At 39.7% G+C, this 24,845-nt stretch overlaps 1 protein-coding gene across 8 annotated transcripts in view; it reads right to left on the bottom strand.

The window, feature by feature from the left end:
- rxraa (retinoid X receptor, alpha a) overlaps nucleotides 1-24,845 on the bottom strand; it is a 107,334-nt gene that overhangs the window by 6,995 nt on the left and 75,494 nt on the right. For 4 of the 8 annotated variants that reach the window (XM_026174286.1, XM_026174288.1, XM_026174281.1 and 1 more), the window contains 4 exons: nucleotides 18,556-18,715; nucleotides 15,576-15,755; nucleotides 9,913-10,097; nucleotides 325-454 (listed from right to left, as the gene is read on the bottom strand). In XM_026174286.1, the coding sequence (XP_026030071.1) occupies nucleotides 325-454; nucleotides 9,913-10,097; nucleotides 15,576-15,755; nucleotides 18,556-18,715 (655 nt within the window). The remainder of the gene's footprint in view (nucleotides 1-324; nucleotides 455-9,912; nucleotides 10,098-15,575; nucleotides 15,756-18,555; nucleotides 18,716-24,845) is intronic. The other 4 variants (XM_026174287.1, XM_026174282.1, XM_026174284.1 and 1 more) reach the window with 3 other exon arrangements.

Here is a 24,845-nt window from a genome sequence, read left to right as displayed (position 1 = left end):
TTGTATCTACAAATGTGACTTATTTAACAATGAAAACAATGTCCTGTGATTCTGTTATTTTTATTTTTATTTTTGTTTAATCCTTGTTATTTTAAACAGCAGCAATTACTTGCCTTTTTAATACACAGTCAGTGGGCATAATACAATACATCTTACACTGAGTAATCAGTGGTTTGTTGAACCAGCAAATTTGATTCAATTTATTCATATAACAATGACCATTGATTCCAACCCATATCCTGTTAATTATATATCATCACTGCCAATCACTGCAAATTGTTTGCTGGTTAGATCATGCAAAATACTTAAGTCAGCTCGACAGACCTGCTCGTAGAAGGATGACCTGGTCGTCCAGCGGCAGCTCAGAGAAGTGGGGGATTCTTTTAGCCCACTCAACCAGGGTAAAAAGTTGTTTGTCAGCTGCTTGACAGATATTTGTCACTGGGTCGTTGGGCTGCAGGGGACGAGAGACAAAGATAGAACAGGTTAAAATAAGTCAGAAAATCAACTACAGTGTGAATTAAATAAGATTGAAATGTTAGCTTAATAATAATAATAATAATAATAATGGATTGGATTTATATAGTGCTTTTCAAGGCACCCAAAGCGCTTTACAATACCACTATTCATTCACTCTCACATTCATACACTGGTGGAGGCAAGCTACAGCTTTGTGTCTTTTGGCTGAGAGCCTTGTGCTAGGGCATAATTGAGCTACAGTGCTATGACAACGTATTTCCCCACCCTTCCTGATTTTTTAGTTCTTTTGCATATTTCTCACACTTGCTACCAATGGTGGTACAACCAGGTATTAGGGTTTAGGGGGCAATTACTTTTTCACATGGTGCAAGGAAGGTTTCGATTTCCTTAACCTTTTAAAGCCAAGCGTATCGTATTTGATGCATGTGTTTTTGTGAGTTTTTGAGACTTCTATATCATCAGCGTGACTTTTTTAACCCTATAAAATATAATTGGCATAACACATTTTTTAACACATTTTTAATGACTAAATTGCAAAAATATGGCTAATGTAGCAAATGTAATACAAATTAAAACTCATACATATGCAGATTAAAATTTGATATATCAAATATTTTTTTATATATATTTATGTAGAGAGATTTTCTATAGATTTCTGGCAGTTATTTCATGGTTCAGGTTTTAAAGGGTTAGTAAATTTAAAATATTGATTTTAAAACTCCATTTGTATTTACTCAGTATATCTTTGTCTAATATTAAAATTTGTGTTATGATCTGAAACATGTAACTGTGACAAAAGTGCAAAAAAAATAAGAAATCAGTAAGGGGCTTTTTTCATGGCACAGTACCTATAACTACGTAATCACACACACACTAACACCAACATGAGTGCCCGCCGTGAATAATATCTTCTAAAGAGGTACGGTGAAAAAACAAACAGTGATTCTGTCTCAGCTTGTGGAGGAAATACCTGCAGAGAGCTGTCAGTGAAAAAACAACTTTCGCTGAGCTGACTCTTTCTTTGGGGACCTTTTAGCCAAAACACAAATCAGCCTCTCTGACAGCTAGTAGAGCTCAAGAGGCCCTTGAGAGGCTCCACTGACACTTTACTACAGAGCAAGTGGTTAGGAGCTCAAAGAGGACTTTATCACAGCACCAGGAACGGCTTTGTAAAAAGGTAAACCAATGTGCTCACAGTAGTGCTTCTAATAATGATTGTGTAATTATGCTGATAACCACATTTGGCAGAAATGACTTCAAGTAACACCTCTCAACATCATCGTGGATGAATTTGGGTCCTTTCAAATCTCCCGTTTTTAAGTAAGATCATTGAAAAAGCAGTTTCTCAACAGCTCAGTTACTTCTTAAAACAGAATAATTGCTACGATGCCTTCCAGTCAGGTTTTAGACAGAATCACAGCACTGAAACCGCTCTGACCAAAGTGTTTAATGACATATGTCTGAATACAGACAGTGGAAAAATGTCAGTCTTAGTTTTACTGGATCTCAGTGCAGCATTTGATACAGTTGACCACAACATATTACTCAAACGACTGGAGAACTGGACAGGTCTTTCAGGAACTGTACTAAACTGGTTCAAAACATACGTAGAAAACAGGAAATACTTTGTATCAATAGGTAACTTCACATCTGAGCAGACAAGTATCACATGTGGAGTTCCCCAAGGTTCCATCTTGGGACCCCTTCTGTTTAACATCTACATGCTCCCACTGGCACAGATTATAAACAACAACAAAATAAACTATCACAGCTATGCAGATGACACACAAATATATATCACAATGTCACCAGGAGACCGAGGCCCTGTACAGGCTCTTGGTAAATGCATTGAGGAAATCAATGACTGGTTGTGCCACAATTTTCTCCAGCTAAACAAAAACAAAACTGAGGTAATAGTCTTTGGCGCCAAAGAAAAACGATTACAGGTCACCAGAGAACTTCAATCTATACATCTAAAAACCACAAACCAGGCGAGAAATTTGGGTGTAGTGATGGATGCAGACCTAAACTTAGAAAAACACATTAAGACAATAACAAAGTCAGCTTACTATCACCTCAAGAATATATCAAGGATAAAAGATCTGATGTCTCAACAGGACCTGGAAAAACTAGTCCATGCATTCATCTTTAGTAGGCTTGATTACTGTAACAGCATCTTTACAGGTCTACCTAAAAAATCAGTCAGACAACTACAGCTCATTCAGAACTCTGCTGCTCGAGTCCTCACTAAGACCAAAAAAGTGGACCACATCAGTCCAGCTCTGAGGTCCTTACACTGGCTGCCTGTCCGTCAGAGGATAGACTTTAAAGTTCTGATGCTGGCCTATAAAGCTCTGAATGGTTTAGGACCAAAATACATCAGTGACCTCCTGACCCAGTATGAACCATCCAGATCCCTCAGGTCATCTGGATCCGGTCTTTTATCAGTTCCCAGAGTCAGAACCAGACACGGAGAAGCTGCATTCAGCTTTTATGCTCCTTATATCTGGAACAAACTCCCAGAAAGCCTCAGATCAGCTGAAACACTCAGTTGATTTAAATCCAGGTTGAAGACTCACCTGTTCTCAGCTGCATTTGAATTAAAGCACCAAATCCACACTTTAAGCTTAAATTTCAAAACTTACATTTAACTACTGATTTTATCTACTGTTCTGATTTTATCTGTTTTGATTTTATATACTGTTGTTTGTTTGTTTGTTAATTAGTTAGTTAGTTTATTTGCTTGTTTTAATCAATTTTAAATCATGCTTTTTATTTGTTCTTGTTTCTAATGTCTCTGTAAAGCACTTTGAATCACCTTGTTGTTGAATTGTGCTATACAAATAAACTTGCCTTGCCTTGCCTTTCTTCACTACGTTGCTGCAGTTCATTAAGAGCATTTGTTTATGCACAGCTCTCTTTAGGTCCCACCACAATATTTCAGTTGAGTTGATATTTCCACAGATTTGTGGGCCAATGCAACAATTGAAATATTTTTTTTCAGCCAATCTGTTGTGGTCTTGTTGCTGGCCAGTTATATACGACCAAATTTTGGTCACATAACCGGAAGCTCTAGCAGTCAGACAAATGGCCTCACATTTCATCGTGAGTTCATCGTTGACCCAAGGACAGAAAGGTCCCCAGGTCAAATCATCATGCCTCCACTTCTTTTCTTGACAGTTGGTATGAGGTGTTGTGTTTGGTTTTCACCAAATGTGATGCCGTGCATTATGGCCAAACACTCTGTCCAAATGGCATTGCTTGGGGTTTTCATCTCGAGGTTTGTTCAGTTGCAACCTCACGGACCTAAGCCATTCTGTCATGTTCTTTGAAGAGTGAAGAGGCCATACTTGTTCGGTCTTTTGTTATGAACTTCAACATTTAGCACGCTAACTGAGGCCTGTCTGAGATCTTTGTGCAGTGCATCATCTGCCCTTGGGGTGATTTTGCTGGGACGTCTGCTCCCCACTGGGAAGACTGTGGTATTGTGTTAACACGCACCTGAAAGCTCCAGACCGGCAAACTGCCAAAATTGCTTTTATAGAAGTTGTCATAGCTGCACCAAGAGCAAAAAAAAACTTGTCCATTGATAGACAACGCAGCATACAAAATGTAATTCCTGAAAACAAACGTTTCCCGCTCACCAAAAAAATGAAAGGGAAAAGAATGTGTGCACCTTTTTAGCTTTAGTCAACAAAATAATGGTATGAGCCTAAATAAATGCATGTCTTTTATTTAGAGCTTTTTTTTTTAACATACAAACTGAAGTTGAGGTGAAAACAAAGCCAGATTTGATCCTTATCTGCTAATGTATATCTAATGATAAGTGTGTTCTTTATAGAAGAAGACAACTTCTGCATGCAATGAATGCAAAATTGCAAAGACAAGGACTTGTTCTCCTTAACTGTCCTGTCACATTTGATTCAAAAGTATTGTTCTTTGACCCTTGGGGAGTAGCGGTAGAATACTAATGCAATGCATACATGCTCCATGACTAACTCAGTAAACTGTAACTCCATCTGGGCTTTGGGTTAAAAAAATCCACAACAATACTGCCATTCTCTGACAAGTAATTCACAGCCATCCCAAGAGTACACATGCTACTCTTGATATGCGTGTGTGTAAACAAAGGCTTTGTGAACATGCTTTTGTGCATAATTTTAAATCAAGTCAGCATCCCTAAATTCTAAGTAGCTCCACATGAACTCGCCCTCTGACAAAAACAGTTAGCAACTTCTCCCCAACTTCTCCTCCAAATCCCACAGATCGATGCTAAAAGCTAGGAGGATCCTGACATCAACTGCAGCTCTCCAGAGGAGATTAGCTCAAGATGAAGCAGAAAATATCTCTTCACTCACATTCTCCTTTTATAAAACACAGGGCAAAGACTATCCCATCCTCTCCACTACATTCCCTCCCTGCGGTGTGAAACTAACACACTGACTGCAGAGCATCACAAATACGCAGCTCAAATCTGAAAAACTTAAACCAGACACAAAGCCTACACTGTTTTGAAAACTGTAAGTCATCTTGTTTTTTTTTCTTCAGGGAGAGAAAGAAAACAGGCACCTTATGAATATTTCAGCATCTGATCTCCGTGGGAGATGTGGACGCCGCAGCTCAGTACGACAGTTTTCGTGAACTGCGCTTCCTCCCCAAAACATAAACAGATCCGGTTAATTCATTCCAAAGGGCACAGCCCCCCAAAAAACAAATAAAAACCACAGGGGGCTTCAGCGTGCGCCACAATTGAGCCACCGCTCCCCGTAAGAATACAAGTCCCAGGGTTCTCGTTAAACATGGCAAACCTTATGAATGTTGCATGGCTATCTTAGCTGTGTTTAGACTGACCTGGTTTCTTTGTCACCGTCTGTGAAGATGACGAGGAGAGGGGCTTACAACTTCCTCAAACAATTCATCTAAGTACAGCATTACATCTACTGTACTTACTGTTCAAGCCAAAGAGTGGACTTTAGGATGTTATCAGCCCCTGACCCATGAAAGGATAACCTCTACAGTTATAAAAAAAAATATATCTCACAGGTTAGGTAGAAAGACTACTTTTTCTTTTAATTTGGAGATTAGTGGCAAAAAATGTGGAGGAAAAACAGCAAGAACACCAAAAAACCCACCTGACACAGAGAGTAAGGTCATAAACGGACATTTACTGTTTTTTTGTTTTGGGTTTTGTTTTTGTTTTTTGTTTTTTTTGGGGGGGGGGGGTAGCTTATTTAGGCATTTTTTTATACGTCTGCCACAAACAAAACTGTCTGCAATCCAGGCAAATCAAAGTGTTTCTAGCAAGACACCCTTCCACTGCTGCGGTCGATTAGCAACTTGCATTCTTCCCTATGAAATTTTCATGGGGAGACAAAAGATTTGCTCTTCAGTCTTTCATTATTGTGCTTGAACCACACTGTACTAGAGTGACAACAGAGAGAAAATTGGGTACTCACACAGATCAGGATAAAAATGAATTACTCAAGTGTCCCACTTTTTAGATTTAAAAAAAAAAACAAACAACAACAAAAAAAGCCTTTCTTCATATGTCATAATTACAGTTAACAGAAAGATAAGACCTTTTATTAAAATTCTCCATAAAGTAATTCAAATATAGTAGAAATAACAGCAAGAAATAACACAAAAAAGAAAGAAAATGGGATGTATAAAATGGAAGTAAACCCTAAGGATTAGTGAATGATAACATTTTCCCCTCTGCCCTTCCTACTTAGAAGAAGACCTCTCTCTCACTGACTAAAGGCATATTACTAACGACTGTTTAACTCCTGTTCTAGGTCAGCATGAGATAAACACACCTTATTCAGCTTGGCCAGACCCCGACCATTAGACAGTGGCGGTGGCCTATTCATGGTGTACACTCATGACCCAGGTCATGTGATTAATTACAACATGGAGCACTGGTTCTCAATGGAGACCTGGTAGGGGGGAGGCAGGGGAACAGCATTTGGATAGCAGAGGAGTCCTTGTGGTCAGGACAGAATGCATGCCAAGCCTCTGCCAACATTGCAGGCTTCACTTCAATTAAAGGATCCGCTCACTCAAATCAAAAAACAAAATTATATTTCATTTTTTATTCCTCGTCATATCCAGCTATACTTAATGTCCTGGTTTAGGGTTTATATACAGTAGTGGCTAAGAATTTTAAATGCCCACCACAGCCCAGGCTACCAATACTTGGTTGGTGGACAAACTGAGTGACACCAATTGTTGCTGGGCATCTCCTACCAATAGCCTGGAATCCAGTTCACCTTTGTGAGGTTTTCCGCTGCTTTCATCATCATGAAGAAGCCCTGTACCACTTTTATATATATATTCACATATATCTTACAGTAGCTTGGTAACATTAAGTGCAAACACAGCTAACATTATGAAAGATTTTTTATGGTTGAAGATAATTAAAGAACAACTTCTGTTTATTCTTCTGGCAACAGTGTTTAGCCTTGTTAGACTCTGTTACACTTTATCTTTTTGCTAAGCCCATTGACTAGTATGATGACTTTGCCTCTGGGGGCAGTGGGGATTTTTCACGGCTTCCAGCGTGAGGATATTGGACTCTCTATTCCATTAGCTACTCACTGCTCATGAGAGAAGATTCAGTTGATAAATATTTAAATCTCTAACAATAGCTAATATTCGTGAGATTATATTTCGATAAATACCTTTCCTCTGTCTTGCTTTCAATGCAGACATTTATTTTATTTATTTCCATGCATCGATTAAACTTTGGCTACAAACAGACAACAAAAAGAAACCAAAAAGCTCTTGACCCTTGATGACCCTGAATATTTGTGTATTTAACAGGCAGATATCTCCAGCTCCTTCACTTCACATGACCAAAGTGTCCTCGGGCAGAATACTGAATCCCAAATTGCCTTTGATACATTCATCGGTGTAGTGCATTACATTTAATTTTTAAAACTATTTTCAGCATATTCATATGATTTCCAATATGATTTTGCTCAGGAGTTGGCAAAGAATACATTTAAAACAAGCCTTTAAACACTTTCATTGCGGTTTTCTAATCTGTTGTGGAGGCCCTTAGAAATCTTCCTCTTGGTGTTGGGCAGGCAGCGGGCATCGAGAGACCCAGCGTGGCAGAGCCCAAACACTCAGTGCATTAGTATGTCTGAGCTGCTAGCCGCTCCCCCATGAATCCCTACTCCTCCTTCCTCTCCCTATAATGCCAACGCTCATCTCCTACATTTCCATCTGGCCCCCCGAAAATAGCTCCCATTTACTCACATAACAGCCTTCACATTTCTACCTTTACTTCACAAGACATTTCCTTCCCCCGAAGCAGATGAATCCCAGAAGAAGTCCCCTCTCTCTCCCTCCCTCATTCAGTCTCACTCTCCCATCTCTCCCCCCTCCCCGCCTCCTTTGGTAGGCTTCTGCACAGCTCCTCTGTTTCCCATGTTTCCCAGCAGAATTCCTGAGAAAGCTGAGGCTTTGTGGTATGCTTTCAGGAACAGTCTGCCTGTTGCATTATTCATCACTCCTAGTCGCCACTGTGTCAAAGACAGCCCACAGTGCCCAGCTGATACTAAGGGGCATATATGAGGAAACACACAGCTGAGTGAAGGAGCTAATAGACCAGGTAAGCTAGTTCCTGAGTCCACAAGTGGTAACCTAAAAAGCCCCGAAGGAGATAACAAAGGTATTTATATTTGATATTCAGTAACATGTCTACCATCAGGCAGCAGGTAGATGAGAAAAACAGCCGCAAGCTTTAAAAAACAGGGAACTAAAATGTGTAATTTATCTGAAACATGGTTGATGTGAAACATTACTACAGCAAGCATATCCACATGCAGGCAAATCTGACTTGACTTATATGTTTGGCACCCTTCACTGCAGAACTGAAATACATGAAGCACTCACACATGGAAAGAATTAAAACAACTTGTGGACAATGGTGGAGCAGCTCCAGTGAGTCTTTTGAAGCATAAATTTCTAAAATATAACTCATAAGCCATAAATCTAAAAGTGAACAGCTCTTTTATACTAACTGCAAACCACTACATTTAGTATTTAGCATGCATATGCAGAGATTTTAAGTTGCCTTTTAACTGAGATTCATTGTATTTACTGTCCAATACCTAGGAGCTCCTAGTGAAAGCTGTTGGGAAGCTTTCACATTTAAGAAAATGACAAAAGAAAGAAAGAAGTCAGAACACAGATGTTGTGTTTTTCAAGCTTCCAGTCAAGATGTTGAAAACAATAGTGTTAAGCAATAAATGCAATAAAAAAGACATTTTGACAATAATTTAAACAGTAGAGGAGATCTAGAAATGAATCAACCTGTGCTTAATGCTAAGGCATTTTTATTGACAACTAATTTCCAGCTAATCAGAAATTAATAGTTAAGTATGACTAGTACCACCGGTATAACAATGGTGCATATCACTAATTAGTGTGAATGCTGAAAAGCATTCACAGTATTGTTATTCTTAAAGTGACAATTTCAATAAAAATTGCCAGTTATTTTAACTTAAATGAATTAGAAAAATGTATTATATCATTAAACAGTGCACGACTGGATGGGTCTCGCTTATTCAAAGAAAACAAGCCTATGGTGTCCATTAACACACACAAGTTGGCTTTGGACCAAGAGAAACTCTGATATGATTGTGACACATCAATCTTTCATGAACTCACTCACTTTAGCCAGACTGCAACAAACCCTTCCTCCTGCTACTGCTTAGTTTGGATAATGCGTTGATTATATTCCATTGCTGGCATGGACGCAGATAGCTGGAAACGGTAGAGTACGGTAGTTATATTTGTTATATTTCTTTGAAGTCCACCGACTGGAGCACATGCATAGCTGTAAACTAAATTCTCTGCAGAAAAGTCCATCAGGTCACAAAAAATAGACGGGCACTCGGAAGTCCGTACGGACCCTCACGGTCACGTCCGATGATCAAATTTCTGGCACTTGGACACAAGTGGAACCGAGCAGACTCACAGACATGGAAAGCATGATAAAGGTTTAATCGGTGAGGAAGGAGAAATATTTGAATAAGTTCACATCCTCAAGTTGCGATGAACCCAAACCAGTTAAACTGAGAGATTATTCAGTCTGGATATTTGAATGAGTTGGATGAGTTTGGTTTTCTTGAGAACACCATTGGAATACTGAATGTCTTCAGGTGATCGTGACTGAAGCTGTGAAGCCAGCCAAGATGAAACAGTTGACAGATAATCATCCTGTCAAGTGAGTAAAATACTGAGAACGAGAAAAGAACTCAAAGCAGTAACCACGGTATCAAATGGAGGGAACTAAATAGGTGGAAAAACTGACCCACCATCCAAAGTAAGTCTAGATAAATCACTGTGTGTGCGCCTATGAGTGTAAATATAAACATAAAAATCATATAATCTGAATCTGCATTACACAAAAAAACTCACCGAGTTTGATGGCACACCGAGGTTGGTCTCGATGTAGGTCTCGGTTTTAGGTTCTACTGCTTCCTCGGCTTCCAGGATCTTCTCCACGGGCATGTCCTCGTTGGCGCAGCTGGTAGACTCTACCTCATTCTCATTTTTCTCCTTGGCTCGCTGGCGCTCCTCCTGAACGGCTGCATGTAACAAAACTGGTTTCGGTCACTACTGCTGTTTTACAAGGTCAGTATGTGATCAAAAACACACTTTGAAAGAAAGAAAAATGCAAGCTAATAGGGTTTTGACTGTGAAGCTTAGCAGCTGTTTTGGTTCACATTCACAGTTTGGTTCAATGTGATAAATAAACTGTGCACTGCAAGTCCTGCAACTAGTGAACAAACATCTAGCCTGAGTCTGTTTTCAGTGCTGAATCTTCCCCTTTGATTAATTACTTGAATTCTTGCTGCGTTTGTGAGTGTGGAATAATTGTCCACACTCGGCTCTACATCGGTAGTGAACTAAATACATATCTGGTGCTTGTTCATGGCTGCTCGTGCTTGCCTGAGTCTGTAATTTAGTGTTCGACATTAAGTGCATCTTGGTAAGCAACTGAATAGTTCATAACTCCGAATGTACAATGCCAGCAAAAACATAGCCGAGAGAGTTTAATCATCAATAATTGCTTCAGCAGTGAGGATGGAAAACAGAAAGACCTTGGGTCTGCATTATGTACAACAAAGCAGCATGGAAATGTCCAAGGACATCTTCCAGTTTCCTTATCAAAGATAAGTCTTCTTTACGCAGTGCTCACTGACATACACAGATCATTTCTAGATAAATAAATAACATTTGGCCTGTCACTCTTTTGTTACACCATGAATGGAAGCCAGAACATCTAAAAAAAAAAAAAAAGTCTCAGCACAAATCAGTGAAGACTTTATCGTGTCTAAAAACACATTCAAACGCAACCGTGCTGGTTCTGTCATCCGATTGGCTTGGCAAGCAGACACAGGAAATGGTTTGTGTGCCGAGCAGACACAGAGACTCACTGCGGCCGAGGCAAGAGAAACCGCACCTCCACCCTCAAGTGAGAATGAAAAAGACGCATGTCTGTGTGTTTTCCGTCTTTTCAAAGGGCTGTAATTCACTTAATTCAAAACACCACCGAAAAAAGTACTGTGGCTTTTTTTTTTTTTTTACATGTTTTTCTTCCAGCCATGGATTAATAAAAAGCTCTTGACATAATGTGTTTTGTGATAAAGGGCTGTTGGAAATTTAAAGTCAGCATGCAGGTTTATATACACACACCTGGAGAGCTGCACTGCCACACACACACACACACACACACACACACACACACACACACACACACACACACACACACACACACACACACACACACACACACACACACACACACACACACACTATCGCACACAATGGGGTTTCAGATCTGACTGAAGATCTGTCTTCTTGAGTTTCCCTTACTCTGGTTTCTATTCCAAGTCCCGAATCAGAGAGGCCGTGGTCTTGTTGTGGGGGGGAAAGGAAAGCAGGGGTTGTTAGAGGAGGAGAGGGAAAGGGGCCCCACTTTAGAGGAACTGCTGTCTGGCAGTGGAGGTCAGCTCAAGGGTAGAATACTTGTGTTGGAGTCAGGGAGAGGTGAGGAGGGCTGAAATCATGTTAGCTTTATTCTCCCCTCCTCCTCCTCTACTCTCCTGACTGGGAGAGCATAAATTCATTTAATCCTGTTTTTCTGTGGATTCGCTCAGCCTTTTGGGCTACTGTTGCCATGTTCTCCAACCACAGCCCCCCGGGCTGCATGGGGAGGCTTAGGCAGCATTGCAAGTGAGGCAGAAGGCAGTAAATGATAATATCCTTGAAAGGAATAAAGAGCCCAACAATGACATAAATAAAAACAAGAGAGAGGAGATGGGAGGCCAAGTAAAGGTCAGGAAAAAATGGCCTTAGATAGAATATCCTCCAAAACATACCAATGAAAAGAAGAAACCTATTCTCCTCATTAACTGTGTTTTCTTCAGTAACCACCCACAGACACCTGGTTAACACATGCTGCTGTTTTTGCATCCTTAGATCTCTTAGCCATCTCCAAGCATCAAGTAGTGTAATCTATGCACTCTTTTCAGTAAACATGGTTGCCTTGATGAAGAAAGGCAGTAACTGGCTTGTTCAACGTGCAAAAGAGTGCTTAACAGCACTGCTGAAAGGGCTAATATTTCTAACACCTAGATGGTGTGTTAAAATTCACACCTCACAGAATGTTTTTCTCCCCTCAGACAACAGAACCACTTTCAACCCCACTGTGAGCTTTCCCTGGAGACGCTTTACTGTGCTGCTCCATAATGAATTACAAAAGCTATCTGTCAATTCAGTGTTCACGTTGTGTTGCTGGGTTTCTTGAACTGCTTTGAGCCAATATAGCCATATTTAAAAAAAAAAAAAAAGAAGCTGAAGATGACATGAGAACTTGATATAAAAACAAGTGCATGGGTGAGGTTTGGCAGTATGCAGCAGACACATGTTTCAAGATGTGCCATTAATCCATTTCTGAAAAAGAAATGCAAAAAAAGGCAAAGTTGAGAACTGGTAAAACAGAGGGAATAAAGTGTAGCACACAAACGGATCATCAAAATGATTCTCCTTTGAACAAGGACGATTACGGGCAATAAAGCCGAACCCAGAGTACCCAGGTTCACCCCAAAGTCAAGATAAGTCAGGTTAAAACCTGCAGCCAAAAAATCCATTGGTTTGAAGTGCAACCGAATCCCAGAATCTCAATGAGAACTGAAGAGTCAGTGTTTCTCTAAGTTGTATTATGTATTTGTTTGGGGTGGTTTTCTATTTAATACTTGGAAGTAAAAGGTAATTATTATCCAAACACAACGACACCAGATAGTCACGTGAAATTGAATAATTAAGTGTTGTAATTATGTTTGTGTGATGTGAATATTAAAAGCCCGACAAGGGATGAGGGTTAAAAATGAGAAATAGCTAGAAACTCTATGCGCAGCACATCTGTTTCTTGCTCCAATTCAGAACTTGATAGTCTTCATTTCATTGTGTGCTATAACAGCAACAACTACCATGTGACTGTGATTCACCTGTTCAGTACTATGGAGTCCTTCTATGCACTTCTGTCAGTGTTTTTACTGTCATTATTGAAAGGATCAGAGAGATTAATAATCCCTGCCTTATATAAGAACTCACAGATGTCAGCAAATCCCTGGAGGGAAATTGCCAAAATTATTGGAAGTACAAAGAAGTGGAAAATCATGTTTGCTTCAAAAAAATCAACAACAACAAAGAATTGGCACCCAAGAGGGTGGGAAAAAAAGTCTTGTGAGTTTATTTGTTTCTATGGTGGCTGGCACCACATATAAAGCACTGGGGCTCGACCACAAGGCAATTAACACCACGGAAATGAAGCATGAATGATGGCAACGGCGTTAGCTACTTACGTCGGTTATGCCGTAACCCCGACAAAGATTGACTGCAGACGTTTAAATCTTTTAGTCTTAAAGACCAACGTCTGATTTAGAAGAAAAAAGGAGATGGAGCTGAAGATTCTGTTTTCAAGAAAGATGGGATTTGCATTTGCACAGACCCAGTCCATGTTAATAGCCTCTGAAAATGGGAGACTATGGAAAAAAATAAGTGTAATTCCTAAACAGGTAAAAGAAAACTTCTGTTAAACCTTTTGAATTAAAGCTCAAAGTCTCTGGTCAAAGTCTGCAGTCCCAGTAAAATAAATATCTATTTATGTGTAGGTAATGGTTTCCTTTTAAAATAACATTAACACTGAAAAATGACTGAATAATGGTAGAAATTGAATAATGATCTTAAACTGGGTTCGAATAATAGGCCCTATATTTCGTCCCATGTGGCTGATCGAATCTTTGAATGTCTTCCAAAAGGACAGCATTATGTGCACACCATCAGCAGCTTATAACTTTAGGAATGTGGTGCAAATTTTTCATCGTGCTGTGCAATTACAAGACATCATCCAGTTGGAGTACTCAGTTGGAGTATTAAACTTCACATATCTTGCAACATAAGTACAGCATCCATCTTTTGCACTGTGTGAAAAATGAGGTGGCTTACAATAACTAGGTAAGCTGTTCCCCACACCACATGTAAATTTCCAAAAATCATTAGAAGGAGAAAAAGACAAAAAAGGATTCCAGGAAATACAGGAAACATAAACTCGCATAGTTTCATAGTTTAACCGAGAATGTTTTTCTTCAGTCTACATTGCTGAAGTCTCCGTGTGGATTGCCTGCTCTCACAAACCCTCATTTGGTTTCCACGCACAGCCATGTTTGATTCATGGCGCTGAACAGATGAATGCATTCTAAAAAACTAATGCTGCAAGCAGAAAATTCTCTCATTTGAGATGCCGGGTTTTCTAAAAATTTGATGCGTCTCTAACATATGACGTCAGTTACCCTTGACATCGCTTGCTGGGTGAGATACAGTTGGTCTTTGCAGCTCTGCATCACTTGCCAAGTTTATCAAAGTATTCTGTTTTTTGTTTTCTTTGGCCTATAAGAAGTGGAAACTTTGCAAAGAAAAGGAAGGATTACATTTGACATGTCAAAGTATTTTATGTCAACTTCTAGGGTATTTTGAAAGCTCTGTCGTTAATGAAGTCGTAGCTTTAAATGAGTATTTGTGTGCAGTGTTGGGTGTAATGCATTCCAAAGTAATGTATATAATGAAATCACATTCTTCAGTAACATAGTAATGTAACGTGCTCTTGTACTAAATTCTATCATTAGATTAAAGTTAAAATGACATTGTTACTAAAAGTTCTTCAGCTATCTACATGGGAGGCAGATAGAAAGGCGGAAACATAAAACATCAAACAAACTTTCTTTTTTTCCTGTGAACTTGTGCTACAATCAGATCATTTCAGTTTGCGTGCTAGAAGCAGAAAAATGGTGAAGTGGAAGATGGACATTACTGCATCCAGGAAACAAACAACAGCTTTGTACTACTAACATAACTTCGGCTCTTTGCAAAAATCTGCACAGCCAGCATGCTAACGCAAAGCTAAAGCCCAGATATGTGTGCTGGCCCCAGCCCAGCAGTCAGGCCCTAGACTTCAACAGGTAACAAAGGCAGTGATGAGCAGTCACGCTTGCAGCGCTGCAGCTTCCTTTTCAGCCTGTGCATTATAGAATTAAAGTAGAATCGCTGTGGCAATTGCTTTGAAGTGTCTTTGGGCTGTTTTTCAGCTTTGTGTTCATACATAAATACTGAAAGAAAGATCGTATGTGTGTCCTTATTAGAATAGGGATTTGTTTTGGTGTAGCTTAAGTTATATTGTTAACACATTACTGATGAGTAATGTGAAACTGATATATTGAATAATGCAACAGTTATGTACTGCACTTTCATTTCAAGTAATGACTCCGATACTGTTTCTGCACCAGTGTCAAACGCACCAGCAGTTTGAGTGCAAACCAAATTCAGAATACCTCAAAATTCTGGAATCTCAAAATTCAGTATATTTCTACTCACAGAAATGCCAAAAATACATATCATATGGACTTCTGAATGTACTCCTCGGCTACTCACTTCCCCAAAATTGAGCCTTTTAAAAGGAAGATTAATAAAGATAAGGAAATAGGAAAGTGAGACATTATCCTCAACGGTATGTGCTGTACCTTCTCTCTTCATGCCCATGGCTAAACACTTCTGGTAGCGACAGTACTGACAGCGGTTCCTCTGGCGTTTATCAATGACACAGTCTTTGTTGTCACGACAGGTGTAGGTCAGGTCTTTGCGGACAGTCCTTTTGAAGAAACCTTTGCAGCCCTCGCAGCTGTAGACTCCATAGTGTTTACCTGAGGAAAAGGGAAAAGAGATTGTTTGCTTAATGTTAGTTTTTGATCCTTTTTTTGGAAACATAAGGTGACACAGTGCACATGGAATTAGCTGAGTTGGCCGTTTTGCTGCTTCTTCATTAGTACACACCTATGACCTTACCAACTACAACACATTCGCGGAATTTACTGTGATTTCATGAACATGTTATTTACCATTCTGTGGTTACAATAACTCAAAGAAACACCCAGGAAACACTTTGACAGAACAAAACAAAAATTATGATCACAGACCCTTCTACTAACCCTTTGGTAATGAAGGAAAAGAGAGGCTCACTAAAGGGAATATGTGAGGGGGGGGGCAGTCTAATATGGTGTTGTCTGACCCTGTTTCTAACAGCTCTTTTTTGTTATTTATGACGGATGGAGTCCATTTGGTTTCTCCAGTGTTGATCAAACTGTTTCTTTGTTATCTCTCTGCTGGGTCAGACCACCAGAGAAGATAAATAAAGCCCCCGAGCACAGCTAAATGAAGCATGACTTGCTATTAAACATTGTTTTGATTTTCCCCCTTGGGTGCACACAGCACCAATGACGCAGGATGACAGTAAAACTGTCCAATGAATTAGATATCCACCTTTATCCAGAGGCTACAAACTTTTCATGGTTATCCCCAGAAAAAAATTAAACACATGGTTATTTGTTGGCAGTGTGGGAAAAAAAAGAGATTTAAGACAACTCTACAAAGATGAGTGCTGTGAGAGTCATTTCCTGGGATAACCCGTGGTTATCTGTTCACCCAGGGTTAATGTTCTTGTGGTTCAGGTGGTTAAGCTAGAAGTTGGCCAAATGATAGCCAATGTTTAAGAAAACTCTGGAGCAAGCTATTGTTCTTTGAGAAGCCAAAAAGGTTATTTACAATCTTTATTTATTGTGCAACCTAAAGTGCTACGTGAGAAAGTTTGATTTGGGACAAAAAAAGATTACAGAAATATTAAGGGTGCCAGACTTAAATGGAATTTTATGCCTTTTCTTGTAACACGTTATATTGACTTTGCTTTATTGTTATCGTTACCATCTTTCAGAGACTAATCAAAAAATAGCCTTAAATGACCACCCACCCACCCATCCGTCCATCCATCCGTCCATTACTGCTTATCCATGTTTGGGTCAAGGGGCCAGGAGTCTAAGGAGAGACATCCAGGCCTCCTTCTTCCTGGTCCCTGTCTCTGCCCTTCTAGGGAGACTCCAAGGCATTTCCAAGATAGCTGAGAAATGTAATTTGTCTAGTTTCAGGTCTTTCCCAGTGCTTCCTCCTGAAAATCCACTAAACAGGCTCTGGTTGGGCAAACTCCCATGCACACTCGAATATCCCGAAGAGGTTCCACGATAAAGACAAAAACCACATTGTTTCTCCTGAACACACTGTAGAATATATCTTGTATCTCTATCTGAATATAATTTGCCAGTGTCTGAACTCTAACTGTGTTGAAATGAAAATTAAGAAACTCCAAAATCTGCCTCTACTTGTCCCACTATTCATTGTACTGACTGCGTCACAGTAGGGATGAATGATGAGTTGCGCATGGTCGCCTTCAGACATAGCGCTTTCTTGTTTCAGTAAAAAAGCGATTCAAGGTTAGGTTTCATCCAATCAAGATGATCTTTTGCCACATGATTTAGGTTCCTTTCATGTGCGTTTCTGTTGCTGCCCTCACATGCTTTTTTTTCCAGGAGTGGCTTTTTTCTGGCTTCCCTGTCATTTAGCCCAGATTTTTAAAGAATTCTGATGACTGTTGTCTTTCCAGGAAGCTCTCCCACTCCAACAAGCTGCAGTATGTAGTTCTGCCAGAGCATACTGTGGGGCCATTTTCTGACCGAAGTTCATGTGTGGATCTTCTCCGGAGGTTTCTCCATGTGGTTAGAGCCCAGGCTTGGGCAAGATGCTGTGTAGTCCTGTTTTATTTTAATTGGAAACAGTGCAATGTTATCCAGTCTAAGCTGTTTAGATTTTTTTAAATAATCTATTCCATGTCAAGTCTCCCTACAATCTTTTAGAAAACTGCATAAAATTCTTAGAAATTTCTGATTGGGAAGTGATTTGTGAACATGTTCAAATAGTCACCTAAGTGCTAAGCAGTGCTAAATGGACTTACATGGAGACGTTTCACCGCTCATCTGGAGTTCTAAATGATTAGTGGGAATTTCCCAGAATTTTAAATACTGTAGTGTAGAGGTGACTCCATTGTGTCTGCTGCACACTGTTGAAGCAGCTGTTAAAAATTTTAGATGCAGGAGATGCAACATTCATTGTTCATCAATCCGTTGATGAACAATGGCATTCCGATCACTGCATCCAGTTGGATGTTACTGCACCCAGTTGGGGGCAGACATCAGAAGGCCCATTTTGAGTAACTATCTATTTCAGGGTCTTCTCTTGTGTGTTTCTGGTTCTTGTTCCCCTCTACTCTTGTAAACCCCTTCTTATCCCAGAGGTGTAGGGCTCTTATAAACCCATATACTCCAATTTGAAGCTTCTCTCTAAAATGTGTAGTCCAAAAAGCCCCATCCATTTCCACTGACATCCTCCCAAGTGAACTTGGTGTTGCTGTTCACTGCACAGATGTGCTCTGTGAACGTTTCCAGTTCCTGTGTTTTGATTTTCCCCCTTCGCACACCTACCTTTAAAAACAGTAATCTCCAGTGAAAATAACCTTAGCCATTACCAGTTCACAAAAAGATTTCTGACAAGGTCAATTCTGACATTGAATTATTTTCATGCTTCCTTTGCAGACAGTCATCACAGTCTGATGTCACTCACCTGAGGAGCGGTCACCGCAGATGGCGCAGATGTGTTTGGTGAGTGACAGAGCTGTGCTCGAGGGCTGGGCAGGCACCTTCATCACGCCGTTGAGGCCCAGTGGAGGCTTTATGTCCTCCGTACTGCTGACAGAGTTCATTGGAGAGTTCAGCTGGAACATCAACACACAGAAACACACACGCCGACAAGTCACAATGCAGCCCGCTAAACTCAAAACATCAAAATCGCACAAGCACCGTCAAATAAATCACATAAGCTTAAGGTCAAATTCAACAAGAAGATTATACACAATAAGGACATTACATGAAACTGGAGTCATGTCACTCAGGGAGTACTGAACAATCTGAAATGTACAAAACAAAAGCCATATTAAGACTACTGATGCGTAATATAGATGGTCAGCAGCCCTAGCAACACCTCTTTTTTCCTCTGTCATTTCTCCCTTTCACTCTCCTCCCTCCTGTTCCCCTCATTTTCAGATCTAAATCTGGCGCAGCAGGATCCTGCACCACTCAACCCCAGGAACTCTTTTATTCATGCTCTCAACAAGCCCTGCTGGCTCCAAAATGTTCAGCGGTAGCATAACTCTACTGCAAAATTGAACAGTACAGCAGAATAAAGAGACAGCATTTGTTTTAGCAGCAGCGCAACTGCAGCCCTAAGTCTAACTTCAATAGTTGCCTGTGTCTCTCTCTCTGAAGGAGCTTTGATACAATTCATCCAAAAATGACCCCTCTTTGCTTTCTGCTGAAAGTGAAAAGCAAGGGGGAGGCTAATTATTATAACAAGCTACACGCTGTTTCCAGAGGAGATAAACGTTAAGGGGAAATGTATAAATTATTCACTAAATATACTGGATGGAACAGAAACAAGCCAACTATTAGTGGGAAAAAAATGACTTCATGAAAAAAAGTAAAAGCACTAGTCTGATTGACTGTGCTAAAACCACAGTAATTTTACATGATGGTAAGAAAGGGGGAAGGAAAACTGCATATAGTCAGACAAGTAGATTCTCCACAGGCACATTCATAACAGAGGGATGAGAGACAGAACACTATTGGCAGAGCAGAGCCAGATGTGTTTTTATTAAGTTACCACACATGAGAAATGTCTTATAGCACAAACACTTTCTGAGTTAAAATTAAGTTCATACTGTTGCAGAGAAACCCTGTCTATATCTGCTGGGATTAGGAATGACAGAAAAGCCATTTACATCTTATGATGACAGGGCTAACATATTTTGTCACTCTAAAACACACCCTAAGCTGTGTTTACACTCATCTGACAAAAGTACATTAAGAGCATAATGGAAGAACATAGAAAAGTATACATCAGGGCAAACAATGCCCTTTATTAGACGCACAGGACATAAACCAAACAGCCACTGAGTTAATATGCATGTTGGTAAGTGGTTACACAACTACAGTTGTAGCTGTGGAATATCTTTATAACTGGGAATTACAGAATCTCAGGTTTACATTGCTACAATTCATAGAAATATCACTTAGATTATACATGAAACTAATTAGAATATTAGCTAAAAATGCCTTGAAATTAAAATGGGTATTATTCTGTTTTTATTCAGAATACACGAGTAAAGGTGGTAGACTTAAAAACTTTCAGGAAAAAAAAAAAGAGAAGAAATGTTTTAAGTGATTTTTTGCAAAATCACATTTATTGGATACACACGTGTGTCCCGGTGAGCACCAAATGGATTTTTGATCCACATATTGTTAAAAGCAAAATCATACTGAAAACTTAAAAGAAACAGACGGGCTGAAAATCAAAGGAGCTGTAGCTGAGATATACTGAATTTTAGTGAAGGGTCAAGCTCCAACAACCCTCCAGTCCAGAGTTCCCATATTTGAACTCATCAGCATGTTTCATAAGAAAAGAAAGTCAAGGAACAAAGCTCCTCTAGAACCATGGACAATATATCAGTTTAATTTATTTTTATTTCTCTATGTATTTTTACAGATCATGTATCATAAAGATAAGGCAGATAAGATATGCATACAAAAAGACTTTTATATGCAGCTTATATGTAAATATGTAAATAACTACATACTCAAATTGCAAGTACACACGGCCAAGATACTACCTGCACTGCACACAAACTGTATACAAGCCACTGTGGCATGTCACCTTCAACAGATTACACACCCTAAAATCTGATCCCTCTTTAATGCTGAAAAAAAATGTTAGCTGTGCCAAATACATACATATTGCTGGAAGCTACAATACACCATGCTTCCATTGAGAGAAATATTCAAGCCCATGGTGATTTGCCATCACATCAAATAGGAAATACTAGATGTCTCCTGCATCATTTTACACATATTTCCAGAGAATTCAGCATGACATATGGGGTGTCATGGGAACTTGGGAAACTGAGTTGAATTTCAAAATTATAGCTTACATAAGTTAGAATGTTTGGCTGTGTGAATGATGGATTAACTTGGGAGGGAGGGATGAGTGAGTTAAAAAGGCTAAACCTCCTTTCACCATAAGGAAATGTTTAGTTTACACCCTGGCACTCACCACTGGCCTGAGCCATGCACACAAACAAACACACGCATACAGAGGCACACACAGACAGCCTCAGTTGGAAAAAAAAGGTTACCATCCTGCACAGTTTCTTATAGTACTTTAGACATCAAATAAAGGTTAAAAAGGAAACATTGTAGAAAAACACAATACAATGCAGAATTTCAAGGGACACTAAAGGTCAGCAATGCATGCAATTCAATATCTGAATCAACTCCTGGGAGTCAAAGCTGATGTCATTGTTTTCTTCCAGTATAAGGCCACGTGATAGGAGCGTGACGAATCAATTAAGGATATGCAGTGGCTTACAAGATGCAATCAGCCAGAAAAAGTTGGTATAATTTTTGCATCTGGTTTTCAAGCTAAAAAAAAAAGTCAGTGTTCATTGTGTATCTACTTATAGCAGAGCTTATCAAACTTTCAAATACCCCCCCAAAAAAGTTTGCAACACCAGTCCCACCAATCCTTGCAGAATCTTACTAAAATAAATATCTTCAAAACTGGATTTAAAAGAAAAACATCCCGTTTGTTTTCCATCATTAGATGATATTCATTCAGATGAACTTCTTTTCATATCGTTCCCCTGGTTATCCAAGCAAGCCAAAAACCCAACTCCCCACTGAGGTTCAATGCCCCACCAGGGGGCCTGTCACACAGTCTGTGGAACACCATGGTTTAAGGGGTCCTAAAACAAAGACCTAGTGTTGATGCTAGTGGTAACTGTGAGAAAGAAAAAAATAAATAGAAAAGATTAGTTTGGATATAGCCTCAAATTTGCAGGACAAAAAGGATACAGGGATATACCTGCATCGCTTTGGCAGCACGTGAACACACCCACATCTATGCAAGTTTATCCACATGCATGCACAAACCCACATCATGAGGTCTTACCTCAGTTAAACGCCTGAGTCTAGTCCTTTCCCCTGGAGTGCAGCACTAACAGAGCTGTCTTCCTGACTGAGACAGTCTCTATCAAACCCTCTTTCTCCCTGACAGAAAAGATTCTTCCCTCTTACAATCTATTTTCAGTGAACCTGCAACTCAATCTCAGCAACACTGCTCCCCAACAGTGGGGTGGGCAGGCTAGGGGGGGACTTTTCTTTTCCTTCTGCCCATGGCGATGGAGACAAGGCAGGGAGATTAAAGTGGCTCAGGACTAGTTCTGGAAATAGAATATATGCACCCGCCCTTACAGCACACACACGTATGTGAACCATTGCAGGGAGGTATGCCAGTTGTGTGTACAGCTCAGGGAAACCCCACTAACAAGCCTCTCTTTAGACACCAAAGAGACACTTTAAGGACAAGAAAGCTTAAAACAGACGAGGGTCATTTAAAATCCAAGACTTTTCAACGTAACACACGATTCCCTGCAGAACAATGTACAAAACAAAAGAGACCTGAAATGGTCTAACTAAATTACACGTTTTTTCTCTCTCTGCAGGTGTTACATAACATGTTGTGGAGGGCATTCCAGTGATACATCCAGTACAGTGGGGGTCTGTGTCTGCTTGAGGGTGTCAGATTCTGCACTGAACTGATATGCATGATTATATGTTCTGTGCCACCTGCTGGCTCCAGCATTCTGCTGTAACATTCAAACATTAGGCTAAAGGTGATGAATTAATAGTTCTACAAATATGAATGGAAAAGCGACAGAAAGTATCAGTGGCTGCATGGAAATATATAAAAAACAGCACGTAAAAAGTTATTTATAAGTGTTACTTTGGTTTGGAATTACAAAAACACTATGACACATTGTGCCAAACAAGTGTTTTTTTATGTTGGGTCATGATAGCAACACATATGTGTGGTTCATTACAGTGAAGAAAAAACAAACAAACTAGAGGTGCACCAATCGATTCTCCGGGGACCAACATGGGACGATTTCCGACCAGTTAGCCTCCAGTATGGACACTTATGAACTGGTCCATTTTGTGGGTGCAAAACATGCACACAATGGTGCAGGTAAATCTCACACACACACTTATAGCCACACACTATCATGTTAGTGTGGAAGTTACCCAAAGTAATCTATGGCACACCACCACAAAAACGCTCAAACCAACAAACCACATACCCGATCATCCCCTGTGCATTTTAAAGAAACTACAAAGGAAAAGTGGCTAAAACTAAAGCTATCCAGAGCTCAAAGTGAGACACAAGCCAGCAACCTAAAGTATGTGGTAAGAACAAAGGATGAAAGCACAAATTTAGAAACAAGTGAGAAATAGAAAAGATTTGACAATGAAGCACCTGCCCTGTTATAGGTTAAAGGAATAAACGCACTGGAAAATGATTTAAGCACCTGACATTTGCTTTGTTACATAAATCAGTACAAATTGTAGTTTAATAATTCATTTTATTTTGAAAATAAAAATTGGAATTGGCCAATAAAACTGCAATCAGTTCATTTTTAAGCGAAACCAAAGTTTTACTATGTGACAGCAGCCAAAAACAGTACATCATGGCCTTTATTACACCAATATATACTCCAGTTACAAAGTACAAAAAATCCAATCATGAACCAGTGATCTCAAAAACTAAATATACTACAAAAAGATAAATGACAATACAATAAATTATAATATTTTATTATTGAAACCATAAAGAAAAAAAAACAATAGTTCAACAAAATAACGATGAAGAGAAAAAAAAAAGTGTATTAGTGCAGCTCACATTACTCATAATTCATTTTAACAGAAATAACAGAATATTCTTGGCAGCTGAACAGCCCCTGTGAACTATTAATATTCTATGACAATACATGGCGGTGGAAATCTAAAGAAAGGAGCGTCCCCTGAGCGAACACAGGACAAAAGAGAAAGAAGAGTAGAGACAGTAGAGGCCTGTGCTTAAGATGAGCTTAGCTCGATTCAGAGAGTCAGAGCACAGAGTTTGCTCGTAAAGATACTTCAAAAGGAGACATCAAATCCTCATGCACCACTCCTTAATGCACAATCCTCATGTGGAACTTCAGTTACTTTGCTGTTCAAGGGCACCTTTGTTAATACAGAGAAAGTTATCTTCACTGGGTCTTTTCAAAAACGCCCTTATAGAATTTCTTCATAAGGTTTTCCATTAAAGAGCGGCACAACATGACCACGAACTGAATGTTCTACTTCACAACCCACTGTTTCCGATCACACTCCTGACACTTGTTCCGCTCCCTCTACTGTGCTTTGCTTAAGAATTATTAATTTTTGTAACTTTAATTTATTTCTGCTTTAAGGCATGAAACTGAAACTATCTGCAGCTAGAATGTAAAAGCAAGGAAGTGTGAGTGGACCTGATACAAATCTGCTGTTGACACGAGATGAAGTCTAACCAGCTGTCGACTGAGAGGTGAGGACAGGGGATCAGGTAATGATCTAGCCTAATGATAACCCCGAGTCCCCTTTCACCTCTGACACATTGTGACAATCACTTCCTTCTAAAAGAACACTTATCTTGGGACTCGTGCAAAGCATGGGTGGAATGAGTGAGAACTTTCCTCTCATCGCTGTGTTGTGTGTGTGAGTGCTATCTTGACATGCATCAACAGAGACGGGGTATCAGGTTTCACACAGGGAGGATGTGGTGATGGACCCCTCTTCTGTAGCCTGTGGGCTTTAGCCACAGTTAGATAACTTATGAGAGATCTTAAAGACACTTTTTTTGAACGCAAACAGCTCACATAACAAAAACTAATCAACGGACACATGCACAGCACAGCTCATGCAGTCATTTGTGGATGAACTCTG

The sequence above is a fragment of the Astatotilapia calliptera genome, chromosome 7, assembly GCF_900246225.1.
Source record: "Astatotilapia calliptera chromosome 7, fAstCal1.2, whole genome shotgun sequence".
Lineage (NCBI taxonomy): Eukaryota > Metazoa > Chordata > Actinopteri > Cichliformes > Cichlidae > Astatotilapia > Astatotilapia calliptera.
Note: the sequence above shows the minus strand (reverse complement) of the source record. Positions and strands in the feature narration are given on the sequence as shown.